Genomic DNA, 18,558 nt, shown 5'->3' with positions numbered 1-18,558 from the left:
CTGAGAGAGAGATGCTGTGAAGGTTGTAAATGTGGGCATTGGTTGCAAAGTTACTTTGTCATCACCATCGTAACTGTGAACTGTCGCTGTCTGAGGCAGTCGCTAAAGGGACCTTTAGTCCCTTCATTAATAAATTTGTCTGTAATAATATAATAGGAAGATAACATCTCACTATGCTGTAAAAGTATTATCGCCATTCATAGCTCTCCTTTCAGTTCTTTAAGACTAGTGCTTTTTACAGGTTCTAAATATTTACTGTATGAAAAGTGACCACTGAATTTCAGTTGTTCCATAAAAGAACCTTTGAATGGAAGTGAGTATAAATCACAAACTGCTGTTTCTTTGAAGAAATATTTTTAATAAGGACTATTGGAAATAAATTGGAAAGAATAATACATTCCATTCTACTGTATGGTTAAATCTTTCATAATATCAAGCTACTCTATACACCCTTTGTTGAAGTCTTTTCTCCTTATAGTACTGTGGAATTATATAAAAATATAATAGAAGAAAGCAGCTTTGCCACAAAAGTGAGCAGTAATAAGATTCTAACAATGTTTAGATCTGTGTAAAATTGATTTTGGGGTGGATTTTCAGCCAAAGGAATACACAGATAAAGAAAACTACAGATAATAATAATAAAAAAGGAGATACTATCCCTTCAAATTTCCAGTAAACACTATACCCCATTAAAAAAAAACATACAAAAATATGAGTGCAGTGGATGTAATTTGCAGAAGAAGGTGAAATAATGATAATGTCTATATAGTAAAACAAATCTCTACTTTTTGATGAACAGACTAGCTGGAAGTCATTACAATAGCTAGGTGTTATTTTCAGTTATCATTTTTAATGTTGGAGAATTGTATAGGGAAGTTAGGAAAATATGTTGTTCAGATACCTATTTTTCTTTATATGTTGTCGCTTTAACGTGCCTCGCTTTCAGTTCAACCATTGTCATGGCCTCCTAGAGGAAAAGTCAGCCAAAAAGTGCCATTTCACAATTTCACCATCTAGGATGCACATACGTAACTGTTCTTGCTTTATTTTCAGATTGATAAGTACGCTCAGCGGGACCTGAAGAAAGGGCTTCATTTGTATGGAACTGATGGAAATATTGGTTTAACTAATGCATGGAGCATCATACAAACAGATGTAAGCGTGTATTTCTTCATTGTTCTTTCCATTAACACCGGCATGTGCTAACACCTACACACCCATCTGCCTGTCTTTGAATTTTCAATGGAGAAAATTTAATTTTGTTTTCTATAAGCATTTGCCTGAAAAATGCTTATAGAATACCACTGCACTGTATCTTACCTGTAGTCAAGGCCCTGATGCTTAATGGGTCTTTCCCCAGCCTGCTTTGAAATCTGCTGATAAGGGATTAATCTGATGCTTTGGTGCTCATCAGCATGCAGAGAGGCACACATGCAAACAGACAAAATGCATAGACAATCCCTCAAGTAATTGCAGAGCACAGGAGATACCACATTTCTATCATCATGCTAGAACACTAGTGATACTGGAAGAAGTGAGACAGAATGGCTCACTGGCACTTTTCTTCAACAGAACCTTTTTGTTTCTTTGTTTCCTCCTGTTTTGCATCCAAGGCACCGTTCAACAGGACAGGGTCAAGAGAAGGAACATAGCTGTTCTATCTATATATTTGAGAACACAGGAACATGAGGATCAGGGTTAGGCCCTTCTAATCAGCTTTCCATCTCACACAAGGCCCACCAGATACACTTAGGAAGCCCACAAATAAGAGATCAAGACAGTCTTCCTCTGGCATATGGCATGTATATATACTTCATATACTGCTTATATTGCTACAAAAAAGTAATATTTTGGTTAACATTTCCCTGAGCACATATTATTACTATATTGTTTCATTTCACAGGTCAACAAAGTTTGCATACAAATGAATCCCAAAGATTTTAGTGATTAGCAAACTCTGGAAGTCAGAAGAATGAACTTCAACAGTTTGAGGCTTTGATGTATATTAGACATTGAGACCATTTTGGTCTCACAGTTAACTTTGCCCTGGTCTCTGCCCCAGGATTGCCATACCATTTGTTTCCACTGAAATATTTTTTTACAATAAAGTTGACTACTGCTTCATAGGGTGGCAGCAATTTTATAGGTACTAATATGCTTGGGGAATGCTGCAAGCTTGATTGGAATGCAGGATCCAAGAACTCTAGAAATGTGTTTTTTCTAGAGAGCCAAAGTTCTTACTAAGGATTCTAAAACCCTTGAATCTCTGCCCTGAACTGTTTTCAGTAAACAAAATAAAAATTGTGTTGATTATGCAACAATATCTCTCTGGTTGTTCCCTTAAGAGCAGTGAGCTGTCCATTTTCTGAAAAGATGAAACTACAATTTTGAATTTAGTCATCTGGATGTATGTGAGACATCTCTATTTCTTTCTCTTGATTAAAAAAAAAATGTTTGAAATATTCCTGTTATTATGGGCTATATTTTAGGTCACCTGAATTAGTCTGTACCTTCCATTGATACTTGAAATTGCTCAAGTTTTCATACAGTTAATCACTATGTTCAAATATTGCTTTTGTAATCTTATAATAGGAATGGTTAATCACAATCCCAATGGCTTGTTTTCTTTCCAGTTGAAGAAGCTACATTGTCTGTCCAAATGCCTCTTTTACATTTGTATGGATGTACATCCTCAGTTCCAAATTGCTGTGACATGTTGCTTTGCACAAATAGAAGGCATTAATTTTATGAACACCAAGATAGAAAAAAAAATATGGAGGTAACAGAAGATTAGTGACCTGTTCACCAAGACCCAGGGGAAAATAGAAATAGAATTTAAAATATATTATAGTAATAAGACGACTTTAATTTGCTGGCACAATTAAATTATTAAGCAATGCAATTAGATTTCAGTGTTGAAATATTGATTCTGTTTGATCTCCTTTTGTAAGTACAGAAAGTTTTCTCCAGCCATGAAATAGAAGACTTCATTTCAATGAGCAGATACAACCTAAACTTTCCAACTCACAGTTTCTCTGTATGCTGTTTTTCTTAAAATACTTGTCTGAAAAATTATTAGATAGGAACTAAATGCATCTGATTCCAATATGTGATATTCTCTGAGTTTCTTTTTCTCTATGACTAATATGGTTGCGTACAATATGTCTATGTTGGCATGTAAACTGCTACACATTTTTTTCTTTTCCTGCTTTATTTGAACAAACAAAACTTCACAACAAAACTAAAAAAGTTAATATAAACCAAGACCAGGGAAAAAAGAAAAGAAAAAAAAGAAGAAGAAGAGAATATATGAATCCATATGCAGTCTTAAGTAGAAATGAAAAAGGTCTAGAGATTAATATTCCAGCAGGTGAAAGCAAACTAGGGGGAAAATATTAATACAATCAATAAATGGTGATCAGATTTAAATAATGTTTCCCTTCATTGTAAGTTTTCCCAGGACTCTTTGTGTGTGCCTTTGTATGTGTGTTAATTTTTCAACCAACACAATTTCCTACAGTTATAAGTGCCAGTGTCCAATCAAAAGTATATTTAATTTTCTAATGTTTTGTCATAACCAACATAGCCCCAAATAACAAGAATTGAATCAATGTCTTATGTTGCATCAATTTATATGCCAGGAAATACAAATAATAATCTAACAACAGGCTTCATTATGAAAATCTGTTGAATTATTTTCTCCTAATTTCTTCAAAAACTTTCATCTAAATTGACCAATTGGGCCTTGCCATCAGAAATGTTAATATGTTAGAATTTGTTTGCCTTAATTTGCTATGGCCTGGATGCTCAGGGTTATTTTAAACATATCTTCAATTCAGCCTGTGCTTAATGTGTCCAAAGCAAAACCACCCCCACCTTTTATCTCAGATAAGTTCAGAAGGTCCTTTCCCTTCAAACTGGAAATAGCCCGGTTTATTTCAATCCAATTAAGGGCCATTCTCTGATGGAGTCCCATTGTATTGTTTATTTTCTCCCCTCCCCTGTACAATTAAAATCCTGAACTGGAGAAGAATTGCAGACAGCTTGTGATGCTTACCTATTTTCAGGCTAAGATTATGAACCACAAATATTCACATTCACAATCAGTTCATTGTGAGACTTGACTAGTTAATAAATAACATAACTGCCTTGGTATCTCTACAGAGGAAAGAGTCCAATTTCCCATATATATCTAAGTATACTTGGAGACAAGATCAAAGATTTGCTGCTTCTCGCATTTATCCTCCTTAGTCACTTCTGCCACAGGAAACTTGCTTTGGGCAACATTTGAAAATAGAGCTATGTAGAGCTTTTGCCTGTAGTTGCTTCCGAAGGGTTGGAGGGCATAGTTTTGTACATGAAGAAATTTACTTGCATTTGGACAAGGGGCAAGGTCCTTTAAAAGTGTGAAACAAAAATAATGCAGGAGCTTCATAATTTCCTCATTTTTCTCAGCCTTAAAGCAAAAAAACACGTTGGACCATTTGGAACAATTTGGAATGCTAATTTGCCAGATATATGTAGATTCATGTGCAAGTAGGCAATTAAAATTTCCAGCCACATTATAATTTAAGAGTTGCAGAATCAGAATTGTCCCACAACCCAACACCACAGTAATTGTTAGCTGTCCAGAGTCATATGTATGAGATGGGCAGCAATATATGTATGTATGCATGCATGCATGTATGTATGTATGTATGTAATGAATAAAGAAACCCACATTCAGTGGATGCTGCTCATTAGTGAAATACTACTGTATATGGTCCCAAGGGTGGCATATCTGAAAGCAATCTATGGACTCACCTTCCCAGTTGCACAGTGTGATTACATTTTTTCAGCTTTGCACAGGAGATCTCACAAAAGGATCTTGAACTCCTACAACAATCTACAGATTTCTCACTTTCTTAAAACTAAGATTCGCATCCACGTGCTGAATAGCTGCAATGGAAGATATATAAATCAACATTTAACACTCTGCTATTTGGAAAACTTGGCTGCCTGCAGTCTCAATTTCCAGATCATGACTTTATTACTAAATGTCAAAGACAATTTCAAAGCAGAGCATATATGAATTTGAAGCCACTCATCTTTACAAAATATAATAAAACATGTGTCATTGCTGTAACCTGAACAGTTTTTGGATGGTAATAGCATACTCAAAAAATAATATGACTGCACTCTGTACTGCTGATAATATCATGTTCTTATGGCAAACAATTTTCTGAGTCATGTTTTCCTTTCTTTTTTAAAAAAAGTGCCAAGGAGAAGCAATGGTGAAAATATTTTTCTTGGCTTTTTTCCCCATTTTAGTTCTCCTCACTTTTGTTGTAAAATGCATGGATCTTGATAACATGTTTTATTTAGTTTCCACACAACTGAAGATTAGTTCTGTTGCTGTTCTGTTGTACAAAGATGGGACAGGACTCCTCCAGCTTCTGATATATCTGCTTCCTTCAGTGACTCTCCAAGCCATGTTGAATTGTTGGGAGCATTTCAGAATGACTAGGATTATGGTGATTATTTTAGGCAAAGCCATTTTTTTTACTCTTTTTTCCCCCCATATATACTATACTCCCATGGAGTGTCTGAAGGGGTATAGTATATCTGGAAGCAAAGTGATCTTCCTCTTATCTAACAGTTATCCATTGGTTGTTGATCTGTTCTGATATTACAATGGATGTAAAGAGACATAGGGCTTTCTGATGACCCTGGGCTCTCTGCTCTGGAATAACAAAGGAACTGAGTAACCAATACAGGTAGTCCCTGCTTAACGACCATTTGTTCAGTGACTGTTTGGAGTTACAGCATCACTGAATTAATGGTATTTATGACCAGTCCTTGTAGCTATGGCTGTTGTGGAGCCCCTGCAATCATGTGATCAAAATTCAGGTGCTTGGCAGCCTGCTTGCATTTATGACCACAGGGTGCACTTCAACTTCCCCTACCCACCTATCTCCCCCCATCTCTGCCCTTTTGGCCACCCTTCCCTCTGCCCTGCACCCCCACTACCCTACACTCCACCGCCCCTGCTGTCCCTTGCTGCCCCTCACCACCCCCAGGTGACTTTGCCATCTTCTTGCTCCCACTGCTGATGAGCACACCTGGCCTGGCCCTTTACAAGGCCTTCCCAAAGCTGTGCGAGGCCTTCCTGAGGCTGGATGTGGCCAGCATCTGCCTTGCGAAGGGCCAGGCCGGACCTGCCTTGTCAGCAGCGGGAGGAAGATGATGGCAAAGTTCAACTGGCGGTGGTGAGGGGCAGCAGGGGTGGCAGAGTGCAGGGTGGTGAGGGTGCAGGGCAGAGAGCAGGGCAGCAGGGGAAGCAGAGTGCAGGGCAGCCAAAAGGGCAGAGATGGGGGGGAGATAAGTGGGTAGAGGGAGTTGAAGCAGAGGTGAGCATGGCAGGGCAGGAGAAACATGAGGTCCTTGTCTAACAACCACAACTGGGACCAACGGAACTGCTGTCCCTAAGCAGTGCCATCATGTGATGTTTCCCCCAACAACCACCTCACTTAGCAATGGAAATTCTGGTCCCAATTAGGGTAATTAAGGGAGAACTATCTGTAATAGACTTGGGAGACTCTAACTTTCTCAGGTCAATTAGCTAATTTTTGGAAATTTGCATAATGTTTTAATCCTAAGTGAATGAACTTTATTAAAAGATATTGTACTTCCCCTTTCTGGATGGGCAATCCAGAAGACGTACACCTTCTGCCATGCTGGGCCCACTAAACCTGTTCCTTGAATGGGCCACGTGGCCAAGGTGACTTGTAATTCTCTTATTCCCCTCCAGTTCAGATGCTGTGGTGTCTCCAACTACACCGACTGGTTTGAAGTGTACAATACCACACGGGTGCCAGATTCATGCTGCTTGGAATTCAGTGAAAACTGTGGTCTTCATTCCCCAGGGACCTGGTGGAAAGCTGTGAGTAGTTAAAATGTAAATCAAAAGTCAGCTAAGATGGCCTGGAATTTTTAGAATCTACTGGAGAAAGAAAAATGTCATAGCCTTGCCCATTTGCTACATGCTGTTGTGCCATCCTGCGGGGTGATTAACATCTATCAGAAAGGCTATTCTAACTCACTCATCATAGCTTGGCATACTTCTCAGACAACCAATCAAGAGAAGAAGGCTTTTAATAAGTAGTTCACCTTTAAATGTTAGAAGGGGAAGTAAAAGCACAGAGCTCAGGAATGTGAGTGAAGGCAAGAGTGTGCAACTTCTGGTAATCTAAAGGTTGCACATGCTTTTGAAAGGCACAGAGAGGGATACACTTCCAAAGCAGGCAGGCCAAGGTAAAATGGAGAGGGTCATTTTAATTAAGGAAAATATAAATAGACAAGTGCAAGATATACTCTTTACAAATTCACATGCAAACATAACACAAAGGAAGCAAGGATATACAGTATCATGAGGAGCAAAAGGAGCCAAGCGTGGAATAAAAACAGATGGCAAAGGGCACAAGGATGGGCAAGGAATAAAAAGCCACTTGCTGAGCAAGTGCGGAGCAGAGCAGGGGCAAAAGGAGGATGGTGCAGGGATCAAAGGGAGAGAGAGGAGACTGAACAGACAGATTGGAAAAGGGAGAGTGAAAGGAGGCAACAGGCAGTGAAAGGAGATTTGGGGGATGAAATGAGGTGGTGGTTCATGGGGAGGAGAGCCCAGGGATGGCAGAAGAAGCTTTATTTTGCATTGGTGGTTCCCTCCCCCCCCCCCCGTTTTATTCTTCCTCAAGTGGCTTCCTTCACCGCATGTATGTGTGCAGACCGCCATCTTTCAGGGTTGCTTTAATATGGATTTCTGCATCTAACAGGAGGTTGGACTTGAGGGCCTTGTTGGCCCCTCCTAATCCTTTGAAACTGCCCCTTTCCCTCAGTTCAGCACCAAGTTGATGAATAGACAGCAAGGTTATTTTGAAGTATCTTTGAAAGGAATTATAAAGGCAGAATAAAAATGCAAAATAAGCAGGAGCAGAGGCCCTAACAGAGCCTCTCTAAATGTTTTATGATCACTAATTTGAATTGCTACAACAACTAGCAGCCACCTTAAATGGCAGTGGCTAATATATAGTAACCTATTAGCTAACTCCTTGTACTTGTTTTTCCCACAACAATATTTGCTGAATATTGATAGTTGTATGAAGAAAAATACCCTTGTTATATAGAGTAGGATTTAGAGTAGCTACTCCATAAATAAAAATGCTGCTTTGACTGGAACTAAAGGTTCTGTGGAGGAGGAAAGGGAGGGAATAGCTGTTTTCTCTGATTATGCCTTTCCTCCTTGGATCCCAGAATCCTCTTCAAATATTGTTTTGGGGTGGAGGTTCCTTCTTACATGTGTGTGTGTGTGTGTGTGTGTATAAAAGATCCAGAGAACTGCAGCACTGAGACAGAATTTCACTTAGTGAGTTGTAGGGTCAAACTTGTACATCTTGCAGAATGTCCCCAAGATGACACCAGGAAGCACAAAAACATGACTTTACGGTATGAGACAATGCTGCCTAGTTTATGTTGCCAGTTCAGGAGATTACATACCCAGCATCCAGTCTGCAGAGGTGGCTGACCCTATACCAGCATTTCTCAACCTTATCAACTTTGAGATGGGTGGGCTTCAACTCCTGGGAGTTGAAGTCCATTCATCTTAAAGTTGCTGAAGTTGAGAAACCCTGACCGTGATAATCACTGCGGAAGCAGCTCTGATGAAATAATCAGTCCATAACAGTTTTCTACAGGGGAAAAAAAGCAGCATCTTTCCTAAGAAACATTCCTGCCATTGCAGAGAAGGACTCTGGCATCCATCCAGGAGTGCAAAAAGGTACCAGGTCCGGAGTGTAGTTTGAGTATGGGCTTGGAGACTCAAGCTCAACCACACCCTTGGCGGGCCAACTCAACCAGTTACCTTATGCTGAAAAATATGTCCAAGGTGATCCGTCACAGGAATGTATCAAAACTAAATTAAATTCTGCTGTTATTCAACTGTTATTCTTAAAACTATTTCTTTTGTGAGCTAGCAAATCCTTCTAGGAACCTATCAGTGCTAAGGTTTGACATACTGACAGCGGGACTAATATGTTTGCACCAAATGTAATGTCATCTTGCCACTTTGTGGTTCCTACAAAGCAAGGTGAAGTATTTGGGGACAGCTTTGTTTTGTTTAAGCAATAATTGGCCTATAATTGCCTTCTCACATTCTTGCCTTGCCTTTCTGTTTCAAGCACTATGATTTACTACTGGATTTAGAAATGCAGCGGCCTGATTTGGAATGCCTAAATGAGAAGCAGACATTGTTCTTCTTTTTTTTTTTGGTTAATGAATCTTGCACAAAGTATCCACTTGATCTTCAGCTGTTCAGCCTTTCTAGGTCTTTAAAGCCGTATTTCATTGCAAGAAAGTCCCCTGAGATACTTTTCACCTCCACTGGAAAGCTTAAATTGACATTGCCGATTACCAAGTTTGATATGACTTGTAGGTTCTACTTACATCTTTTGCTTCCTTATAGCAAAATATTTTTATCTCTCTCTAGCCTTGCTATGAAACAGTGAAACTATGGCTTCAGGAGAACCTGTTAGCAGTGGGAATTTTTGGATTGTGCACAGCATTGGTTCAGGTAAAATTTCCCTTTATTTACCTGAGTGCTTCTGTTTATATTAGCACAGTGACAGATAAATCTCTTCTCAAAAGGAAATTCCATTGACTTTATTCATTGATAAATGGGTACAAGATTATAGCCTACGTATCGGGCCTGCAAGAAGATTGATCTAAAGAGAAGTTGTCTTTCTCTTTGAATGCTGTTTTGTTTCGTCCTGCTTATGTGCATATATACATGCAAACATCAACAAGTCATGGCTGTTTAATGATCTTTCTTTGGTTTAACTAGAGTATCTGAAGATATAAAATGGCAATGGTTTCTATATAAAGTTGGTTACGCTTAAGTTAATGGGGGAGAGTAACTGACTTATTGTGCCTTAGCCTAAAGTACAGGAGATCCCTCATAATGAATTTTTATTTGGCAGTAGGCCTGTTCAATAATTAGCACATTTTTACTTGATCACTTCACTGCCTCTTATACTTTAAATCTTTTCCTCCAATCCCCAGAAAGTTGTTCTGAGATCCTACGAAAAGTATAAAGCTGCTTAAAATTAACAAACAAGAACTAGGATGAAAAACCGCTTATTGTACCACATTTGAGCCAAAATAGGCATATATATTGTTAACTTACAGCCCCAGCAATTTAAACTTATCATCACCATTTATAACTAATCCTGTAGGGTTAAGATTTTTTTTTCACCCTTTCCAAATTAATGTCACAGTTTAATACAGAATTAAGCAAGGTTAATCCTGTTGAAATCAGTGGATTTAAGTATGCCTAACTCTCTAGAATGAAAGTAGAGGAAATATATTTCTACTTTACAATTCTCTGTTATTTTTATACCTGCTTAATTGTCATGGTTTTCCCAGAAAGTTGTAGAAACTGAAATCTAGATACAGAACTAGCTATTCTTTATTATAGATCCATAACATGCCTCTGAAGATTTCAGTTCCCAGGATTTCTCAGCTAAAGGAAGTACCATACGTCAGCCTTTCTGTAGCACACAGTCTTGTGCAGACTACTTACAGTAGTTTCAGTAAGAACAAAGCTATAAACCATAATGGATGCACACAATCATAACTTTGCACAGAGAAGAGGAAAAAGGAGGACCAGTTATGCAGCACAAGTCCTTACTTCTTCTGTGCAGGGACAAAAGACTGAGGAGAGAGCTTGGCAGGCAGAACATGGAGGGTTCAGCTGATCTTTGGTGATGGCTACAGATGGAGTCAACACCCAGCCTAATGATTGCCCCCTAAATACCTTTTTCCCTAGACAGAAAGTCTGGGGGGGGGGGGGGACAGGATGGGCAAGCAACAAGAATGGCATAGACAGCCAGGCTAGATAAAAGTAGAAAGAAGGGGGCCTTTTGCACCTCCTCCAATTATCTGATTTATAGATTGTTTTTCACCAATATTGAATAAAGCTTTGGTTGAGTTATAATCCAGGTTTCTTTCCTCCTTTTTCTTTCTGATTGCAAAGACATTTCATAACTGTCCTTCAGCTTCTCATGTAGGTTAGCTCCAAACTGTTGATTATGCAGGGCTGTTTTGCATGGAATTGATATACAATGGGCGGCATGGGAAATGCATTATTCCTTCTGGATCAATAGTTTGCAACTGTACATATAATTGAGATTGTACAAGAATTGAGATTATGCTGCATGCTGTTAATCTTGACAATGATTTTTGTATCTACAGATTCTTGGACTGACATTTGCAATGACCATGTATTGTCAGGTTGTCAAGGCAGATACCTACTGTGCATAAAAAACATCTTTAGAGTCCGTCAACCACCTCTCCACAAGACGAAAGAGAGAGGACTCTTCATCATGTTGTCATATTTTTTCTATGTAAAATAAACTGTATAATCCTCTATGGAAAAATTGTGGATCACCCCAGTTTGTCACACCACTCAAAAGGAATCATCATGGAACTCAGACTTGCTCAGACAAAATAAATTCTTCTCTCTAAATGACAAGAAAACAAAGAAAGAAGTGGCTCCCTTTTGCACAGACTATGGTTTAGTTCGAGGCTGAGTTTAATCTTGTTTTCCCTGCAGGCTGCTGACAAATAGAAATGTTCCATCTAGCACAGGGAATCCAGTAAATTCCTCAAAGTACAGACAGCCCTTTCTCAAGATGGATATAGAGGATATGGAGTAGCCATTTCTTAACATTTGGTTTTAGACAGCTTAGCACATCAGCCCAGGAGTATGCTTTGGACTCTCAAAATTGCATCACGGAATGAGAGGTCTTTGGGGAAAGCCTCTACTCGAAGAAGTGGTTTCTGATGTCAGGTCAGATCTGGCCTGTAAACAGAAATGGAATCTTTACGCTTAAACCAGTGTAACAGCGTTCAAATAATGATGTCTGCATACATCCATATCCATATACACACACAGATCATTCTAGCAGCTGCTGATAGGAGCAGAGCAGTCCTCTCTTCCTTTGTATTCCAAGGGACCATGGAGACAAATGGAAATATTTCCTGGGGAAGAAATTTAGGCCACCAAGAAACAAGCAGTTACATCAAACAGATCTACTCTTCAGTGAATAAGTAGCCACCTTTCTGTCCCTGTCCTCTGGATTTTCTTTTAAGTGTCATTCCAGTTTTGGTGTCCCATGTGTCATTCGTTTCTGTACTTCAGCTCTTCGCCTTCTCCATAATTTGCTTTGTCGTATTTTCACTTTTAAATAGGATAGATTCACTAGGAAAAAAGCCCACTCTGTAAACATGCTTTGTAGCTGATTTTTAAGGAACCAAATTATTCCAAGAAGGAATTGGGAGGTTTGAAGAAATTCCCCACTAACAAAAAAGATTTTACACAGACATTCATTTCCCTGTTTCTTTTCTCTGCATTAATATAGATGAAAGAACATGTAGGGAAATGTTTTCAAGTACATTCCCATCACTGCTTACCAGCATAGGCTAGTGAGAGGCCAGCATAGACTACAAGAAGTTCCAGAATATTTGCCCTCCATCTCAACAATGAAGGTTTAGATCAAGACGCTTGGTGGGTCAGCTCTCTCTGTCCTGCTGTAATAAATAATATATGATCAAAAATGAGTGGGTAATCAGTGTAGGTGAGCACTAATAAAATTGTGCATGCTGACAGAGGATTGACCAGACTTAGAATGCATAGTTGTAAGCCAATATTGAAAGAGAAACAATATACCATTAAATCTGTGGCAGTCATAACTGAAATTGGCCTTGATCATGAATATGTTGTCCATGATCTTAATATCCAAGTAGAATTTGAGATAGGTGTGTATGTATTATTATTAATCCACTCAAAAAAGTCAGTTCTGCTCAAAAAAGCTAATGGACTTAATTCAGTCCTTCCCTTTCTTTCTACCCTTTTACATACAGTAGGTCACTGTTTATTTTGTCAGTAATGGAAGACAATAGAGCCAGTTTGGTGTAGTGGTTAAGGCCCCAGGCTAGAAACTGGGAGACCATGAGTTCTAGTCCCACCTTAGGCACAAAGCCAGCTGGGTGGCCCTGGGCCAGTCACTCTCTCTCAGTCCTAGGAAGGAGGCAAGGGCAAATCACTTTGAAATCTTGCCAAGAAAACTGTAGGGACTTGTCGAGGCAGTCACCAGGAGTAAAAAACTGACTCAAAGGTACCCTCCCCCCCCCAAAAAGAAAGACAAGAACATGCAACCCTGTGCTGAGGTCTGTAGGTTTTATACAAGTTATTTTCCCCCTATTTAGCATTCATAGCTTTTTGAAGTATATAGGAATGAAAGTCTGCAACTGCAAAAGGAGGGTCAACATATAAATCAAGGTTATCCGTGTCAGTAAAACCTATTACCCTTCTAATGCTGGATGGGCACTCAGCCTCCAGCTTAAATCAGATGGATGTACACAAAGATAGTTTGATCAGAGATGCGGATGAGCTCTGTGTTCTTGAAATGCATCTCATAGGATAAAAGTGTGTAAGGTCCATTTGATGCATCTCCGTAGATAGAATTCTAATAGGAACTACAATTGCAAACTGCTTGCAGTCCAGAAATAAAGCAGAATACACATGCCCAGATCTATGACAAATCCTGTTTTATCCCAACTTAACTGCTCTTCCTGTCCTCAAATAAGTTTCAAATTGAATTCTAGTGAAGGGCATATACTGAACACTGTTTTAAAATAACCGATATGTCCCTCTGCAAAACTAAAGTTTCATGATTCCATGCAATGTGGGGGCGATCTGTTTTTTTAACTTACACCTGACACACATATTTGAAGACAAAGCAGCCAATTTAGGGTACAGTATAATCCATTTGAACTATATAAATAGCTTCAGTACAAACTTTTAATATACAAAGAAAGAACATGAAATGTGATAATATCTTGACTGTGACAGGGAATCTAGAATTTTCTTACCATTTTCTGTAAAGAAGCACTACCTTAGGGCTATCATTCAAAAGAAGAAGAAGTAGAGGTTAAGATTTGAACCCTGGCTCAGCTGGTGTCCATGCTCTAGAGTTTATCAATTAACATATTGCTTACCATATTCATGCTTGAGTGAAGAGTCATAAACAGTCCAGCAGCAGCCAATTATGGGAAACATGTACAAATTCCTATTCCACCCTGCAGTTGACTCTTTTGCTTTCTCTTCTCTTATTAAATGTGCATGCAATGGATGATTGTGACTTCAAGCAATAATTTATATGTTGTTTTCCAATTCTTTTGTGGATTTTGCTTCTTTCCTCTACACAGGAATAAGAAGCAACTTTGAAGTTCCATTGCTGTTACTCATCATTATACATTACCATTGACTGTATGACAAGTACACCTACTGATAGCTTCTAGATTCCCATCTCTGAAGAACAGTATCATAGAACAATGAAGATATGAATAAAAGATGGGTCCTAAAAATAAAAGATGGGTTCTAAAAAGATTAAAGACAGACTAAATCTACTCCCAGAAATCCCCATTATTACAAATTAAAGCAGTAGTTCTGGTGACTCAGCAGAATTACTCACAGAAATTAAGTCATGGAAGTGAGTAGGATGGGAGAATCCCAGCAGGCAGTAGGGTTAGAGTTAATCATTTCATAATATGGATTCAAAAAGGAAGAAACTAATAACATAACCCAATAACATAAACAATAACCGCAAAGACCTTCTGAATTCTACAGAACAAACAGTAACATGCGTATCATAGTTTGGAAATGTAGATGAATTGCCCTGCTATATATTTTGTGCATCCTGGCCATTCATTGCGAAGATGGAGGCATTGCTGTTTCCACACCATCACACCAAGATAGGTGGGCTTCATGCTTGTTGAATCTTTCTTTCTGTTGAGAAGGCCAAGATAGTTCTAAGCTTAGGATTTTATTTTCAGTACCCAAACTGAACCAAGCTAGTAATGTTTTCGTATTTAATCTTATTATTTATTTTCTAAGTTCATAGGCTGTTTTAATCACTAAGGGCATTTGAAAGGCCACTTCTTGATCTCTAAAGCTTGCTTTGTTTCAGGAGATTAATTTTCATGGAAAGACTGTCTTGTTGCTATTGTTAAATTATTGGAACCTCTTTTCAGTATACTGTAGGTCACCTAGATACCTAGCAACAGATTCTAACCTCCCTTTCTGCACACCTGCAATATAAACAATTCAACACCTACTGAGTAGCACTAACCTTAAAAACACCATCATGTTAGTAATTTTAAGTATCTTCCTAGGAAGCCTGAATCACCATCACGTTATCCAGGGAATATGTTGCTCTCTTTGGTTCACAGGATACTGTCATGATGAAGGTAGGCGCTGAAAATCCAAGGAGCATTGTTACATAACAATGCACTTACAAATATTTCTTTAAAGCTGATAAAAGAAAGCGTACAGGGCAGAATGCAACATACAGAGTCTTTTACTTTAAAATGAAAGGAACTAAGGCTGTATACCTGGGGAATTACTTGCTTATCAGAAGCTTCCTCCTCATGCAGGTTGGAAAACCTTGGTGCTAAAGCAAATACTGACTGCCTGTAACACAGAAACCAGACAAATTTAGAAAACCACCACCAGCCATCAAACCAGATACCAGTGACTTAACACAATGGACTACTATATTCTCATTATGCTTCATTAAACGGCCACTCAAATCCCTGTTCAATGGTTTTCTTTTTAGGGACAGAAAATAATTTAGTGCCTGAATAAGCAACAGTAAGCAATTCTTACAAGTCCACAAGAAACAAGGCAATGTTTGTGATACTTTACTAGCTCTTTAGTGACATGTGTATTTCACGCAGCATTCAAGAAGCCAGTGCAATTCCTTTTCTATATTATAAGCACAGGGCTTTTAAACATACAACATGACCAAAGCCATTTAGAATCACATGTGAAGCCTGCCCCTAAAGATACAGGTTTGGGTCCAGGGTGCTTAATTTCTGTTTCATGTCCCAAAGACTTGTGGTAATCCTATTAAAGTCAATGCAAATTAGGGATGTGAGTTTATATTTCTGTCTTACTTGCTAGGAATGTGTCTTTTGTCTACTGTGAATATTCCTAAAATGATGTGTGCTTTAATATACTGTAAAATAGCTATTAATAGCTACCTGGTTTTGTTACCTATTTTGGGGGGGGGGGGTGGCTAGGAGAAAGAATATTCAGCACAAATTAAATAATAGGTTTCTAATTTACAATATGGTTTTTCTTGTACATTATATTAGGATTTCTCTTTCAGTTGGATAGCTGATTTGCCGTACTAAAAAGGTACATTTGCCACATATGCTATGGAAGAATATGCACCTTAGAAATAGGAGCATACAGATTTCTTTAAAATAGTGCAATGATGTTGCTGATAGCACAAATTAACTCCCAGGACTTTTCCAGCCAACACAACCACCAGCAATGGCATCAGGAGGGCACCAGGAAAGACTAGAGTTGGGGCAAGTTGGTACTCCCCAGTTCTCCTGAACTACAACCTTCATGCTGGTGGAATATTGGAACTCAAGGCATCCAGAAGCACCCAGTTAGAAAAAGGTGGGTTGGAGTTTCATAATAATGTAATAAGATTCTGCTTAAACAGCATCAGAACAAGAGTGTATAGCAATCCAAGTTTTTAAAACTCCACAAATGACATGTAAATTATTCAGTGGATGTCCTGCATGAAGTCCCATAGAACTTAGTGGAATTTACTCCCCAGAACTGATGCACAAGACTGCAGCCTTCATATCTTGAAAGCTGTTTTCCAGATTATATCAGGCAAACATGAGTTTGCTACAGTGGATGCCCTTGACAAAAGCTCAACAGTAGGTGTGACATATCATCAATCCATCCCTGGCTTTATCCTCCACGTTTTTTAAACACAAAAAGCAGCTACAAGAAAACCATGGGGTAGGAGAAAGACGCTGCCATTTCCTCGTCAGCTATTTTCTTTCTTTCAAAGTGCCACCCCAAATGTTTTTCTTCTCAGCATTATCCACTCAATGTACCCTCTGTAAGAAAATCTGTTTAAGATAGAAGCACATTCTGAGCGAGAAGGAATATGAATGGCTTTTCTCTCTCCCTGATCTCCACTGCCGCACACACACTGGTCACTCCTTCAAATGTGCGACCTCTCACATCTGAAAACCCAACAAAAACAAGACCCAGGCAAGTCACCTATTCAGATACAAGTCACATCCAGTTTAGGTCAGAGATTTGCAGCAATCATTCACACGTGGCTATGTATATATTTGCAAATCATTTGGTATTTCTAGATGAGCTCATGGAAACGATATCAAACATAACATGAAGAATTCCCAAAGTCCTAATGAGGATGTGAGAGTTTGGAGCGCCTTGGTATCTCCATTTTACAGTTTTGTAAATGTTGCTCTCCATTTTACAAAACGTTTTTATTATGTGGCTCTACTTCTTTTCATATTCCAGTTTTAATATAACTTTTTTTTAATGTTACCTGTTCCTGTTCATTGTAGCTTTTCTTGGTTCCTTGGGTATTCTTGCAGCAGCAAAAAGGAATGGTATATTTTCATGCACCTCATAGGAAAATAAAGCTATACATTATTTTTTAAAAGCTTATTAAATATTCTTTAAAGTTTACAGCAGATTGTGTTTTGTATTCTTTAATATTTCTGTATACAATAATACTAATACTCTCTTACTAAAAAACACTTTCAAGTTACATTTATGTGGGGGAAGTACACAGCACATTTTCTCTATATTCATTTTATTCCTATTTGTGTGATGGGGTGCTACAATAATTAGTATTGTTTTGTATGAGGTCAATTTTTCATTAAAAACAACCTGCTGCAATTCAATTTTTTGGCTTAAAAATTACACAACTTGGGTTACTGCACTTACATGAACCTGTAAGAATTTGTTTACACCTTTGAATAAAATTGGTTTGGAACTTCTCTGGCCCGCTCTGGTGCTGACATTTATATGGTTGCATATGTGCTATATGTTCAATCAAACGTTCAGAAGTTTGTGGTTTTAATATATGCATAACTGAATAATTCAGGAACTTAATATAATTAATATGTGTGGTATTTAAAGTATGTCATGCCTGGAAGCCACTATACAGACAAAAATATCAATACAACCATCCAAATAAAAAGCAGCTTTATGGAAAATGGTACCATCTCTCAACCTAGGAGCTTCATTGCATTAAAGGGCAATAAATATAAGCAAATACTGTATATATGGTTGATGACTGAATATATCAGCTTTTTGCTTACTAGATTATGATCCCATAATCCACTGAATGGAATCTTTAGTATCTATCTATCTATCTATCTATCTATCTATCTATCTATCTATCTATCATCTAATTTTTATTAAGAATTTTGATTATAATAGTAAAATCTAATACAAACTAAACTTAAAGAAAAGAGAATAGAAAGGAGTAAAAAGTGCAGGAAAAAAGAGAAGAAAGAGAAAAGTAGGAATATAATAAGGAAAGAGAAAAGAAACATATAATGAAAAAAATTACAAATCTGGTAAACCTAGTCCTCTTATTTCTTTTGCATCTTGTA

The 18,558-nt window shown here is 38.2% G+C and overlaps 1 protein-coding gene across 6 annotated transcripts in view; it reads left to right on the top strand.

Moving 5' to 3' along the window:
• LOC103061032 (tetraspanin-4) overlaps positions 1-17,937 on the top strand; it is a 678,932-nt gene extending 660,995 nt beyond the window's left edge. For all 6 annotated transcript variants that reach the window (XM_088146072.1, XM_088146073.1, XM_088146074.1 and 3 more), the window contains 4 exons: positions 1,054-1,155; positions 6,791-6,922; positions 9,521-9,604; positions 11,284-17,937. In XM_088146072.1, the coding sequence (XP_088002198.1) occupies positions 1,054-1,155; positions 6,791-6,922; positions 9,521-9,604; positions 11,284-11,352 (387 nt within the window). In that variant the 3' untranslated portion in view covers positions 11,353-17,937. The remainder of the gene's footprint in view (positions 1-1,053; positions 1,156-6,790; positions 6,923-9,520; positions 9,605-11,283) is intronic.
• Positions 17,938-18,558: the final 621 nt, after the last annotated feature.

Source organism: Python bivittatus, unplaced genomic scaffold, assembly GCF_059951505.1.
Source record: "Python bivittatus isolate LINGU-HERP-01145 unplaced genomic scaffold, Pbiv_v1 ctg000480_np1212, whole genome shotgun sequence".
NCBI classification, from domain to species: domain Eukaryota; kingdom Metazoa; phylum Chordata; class Lepidosauria; order Squamata; family Pythonidae; genus Python; species Python bivittatus.
This window is presented reverse-complemented; position numbering and strand designations above follow the sequence as displayed.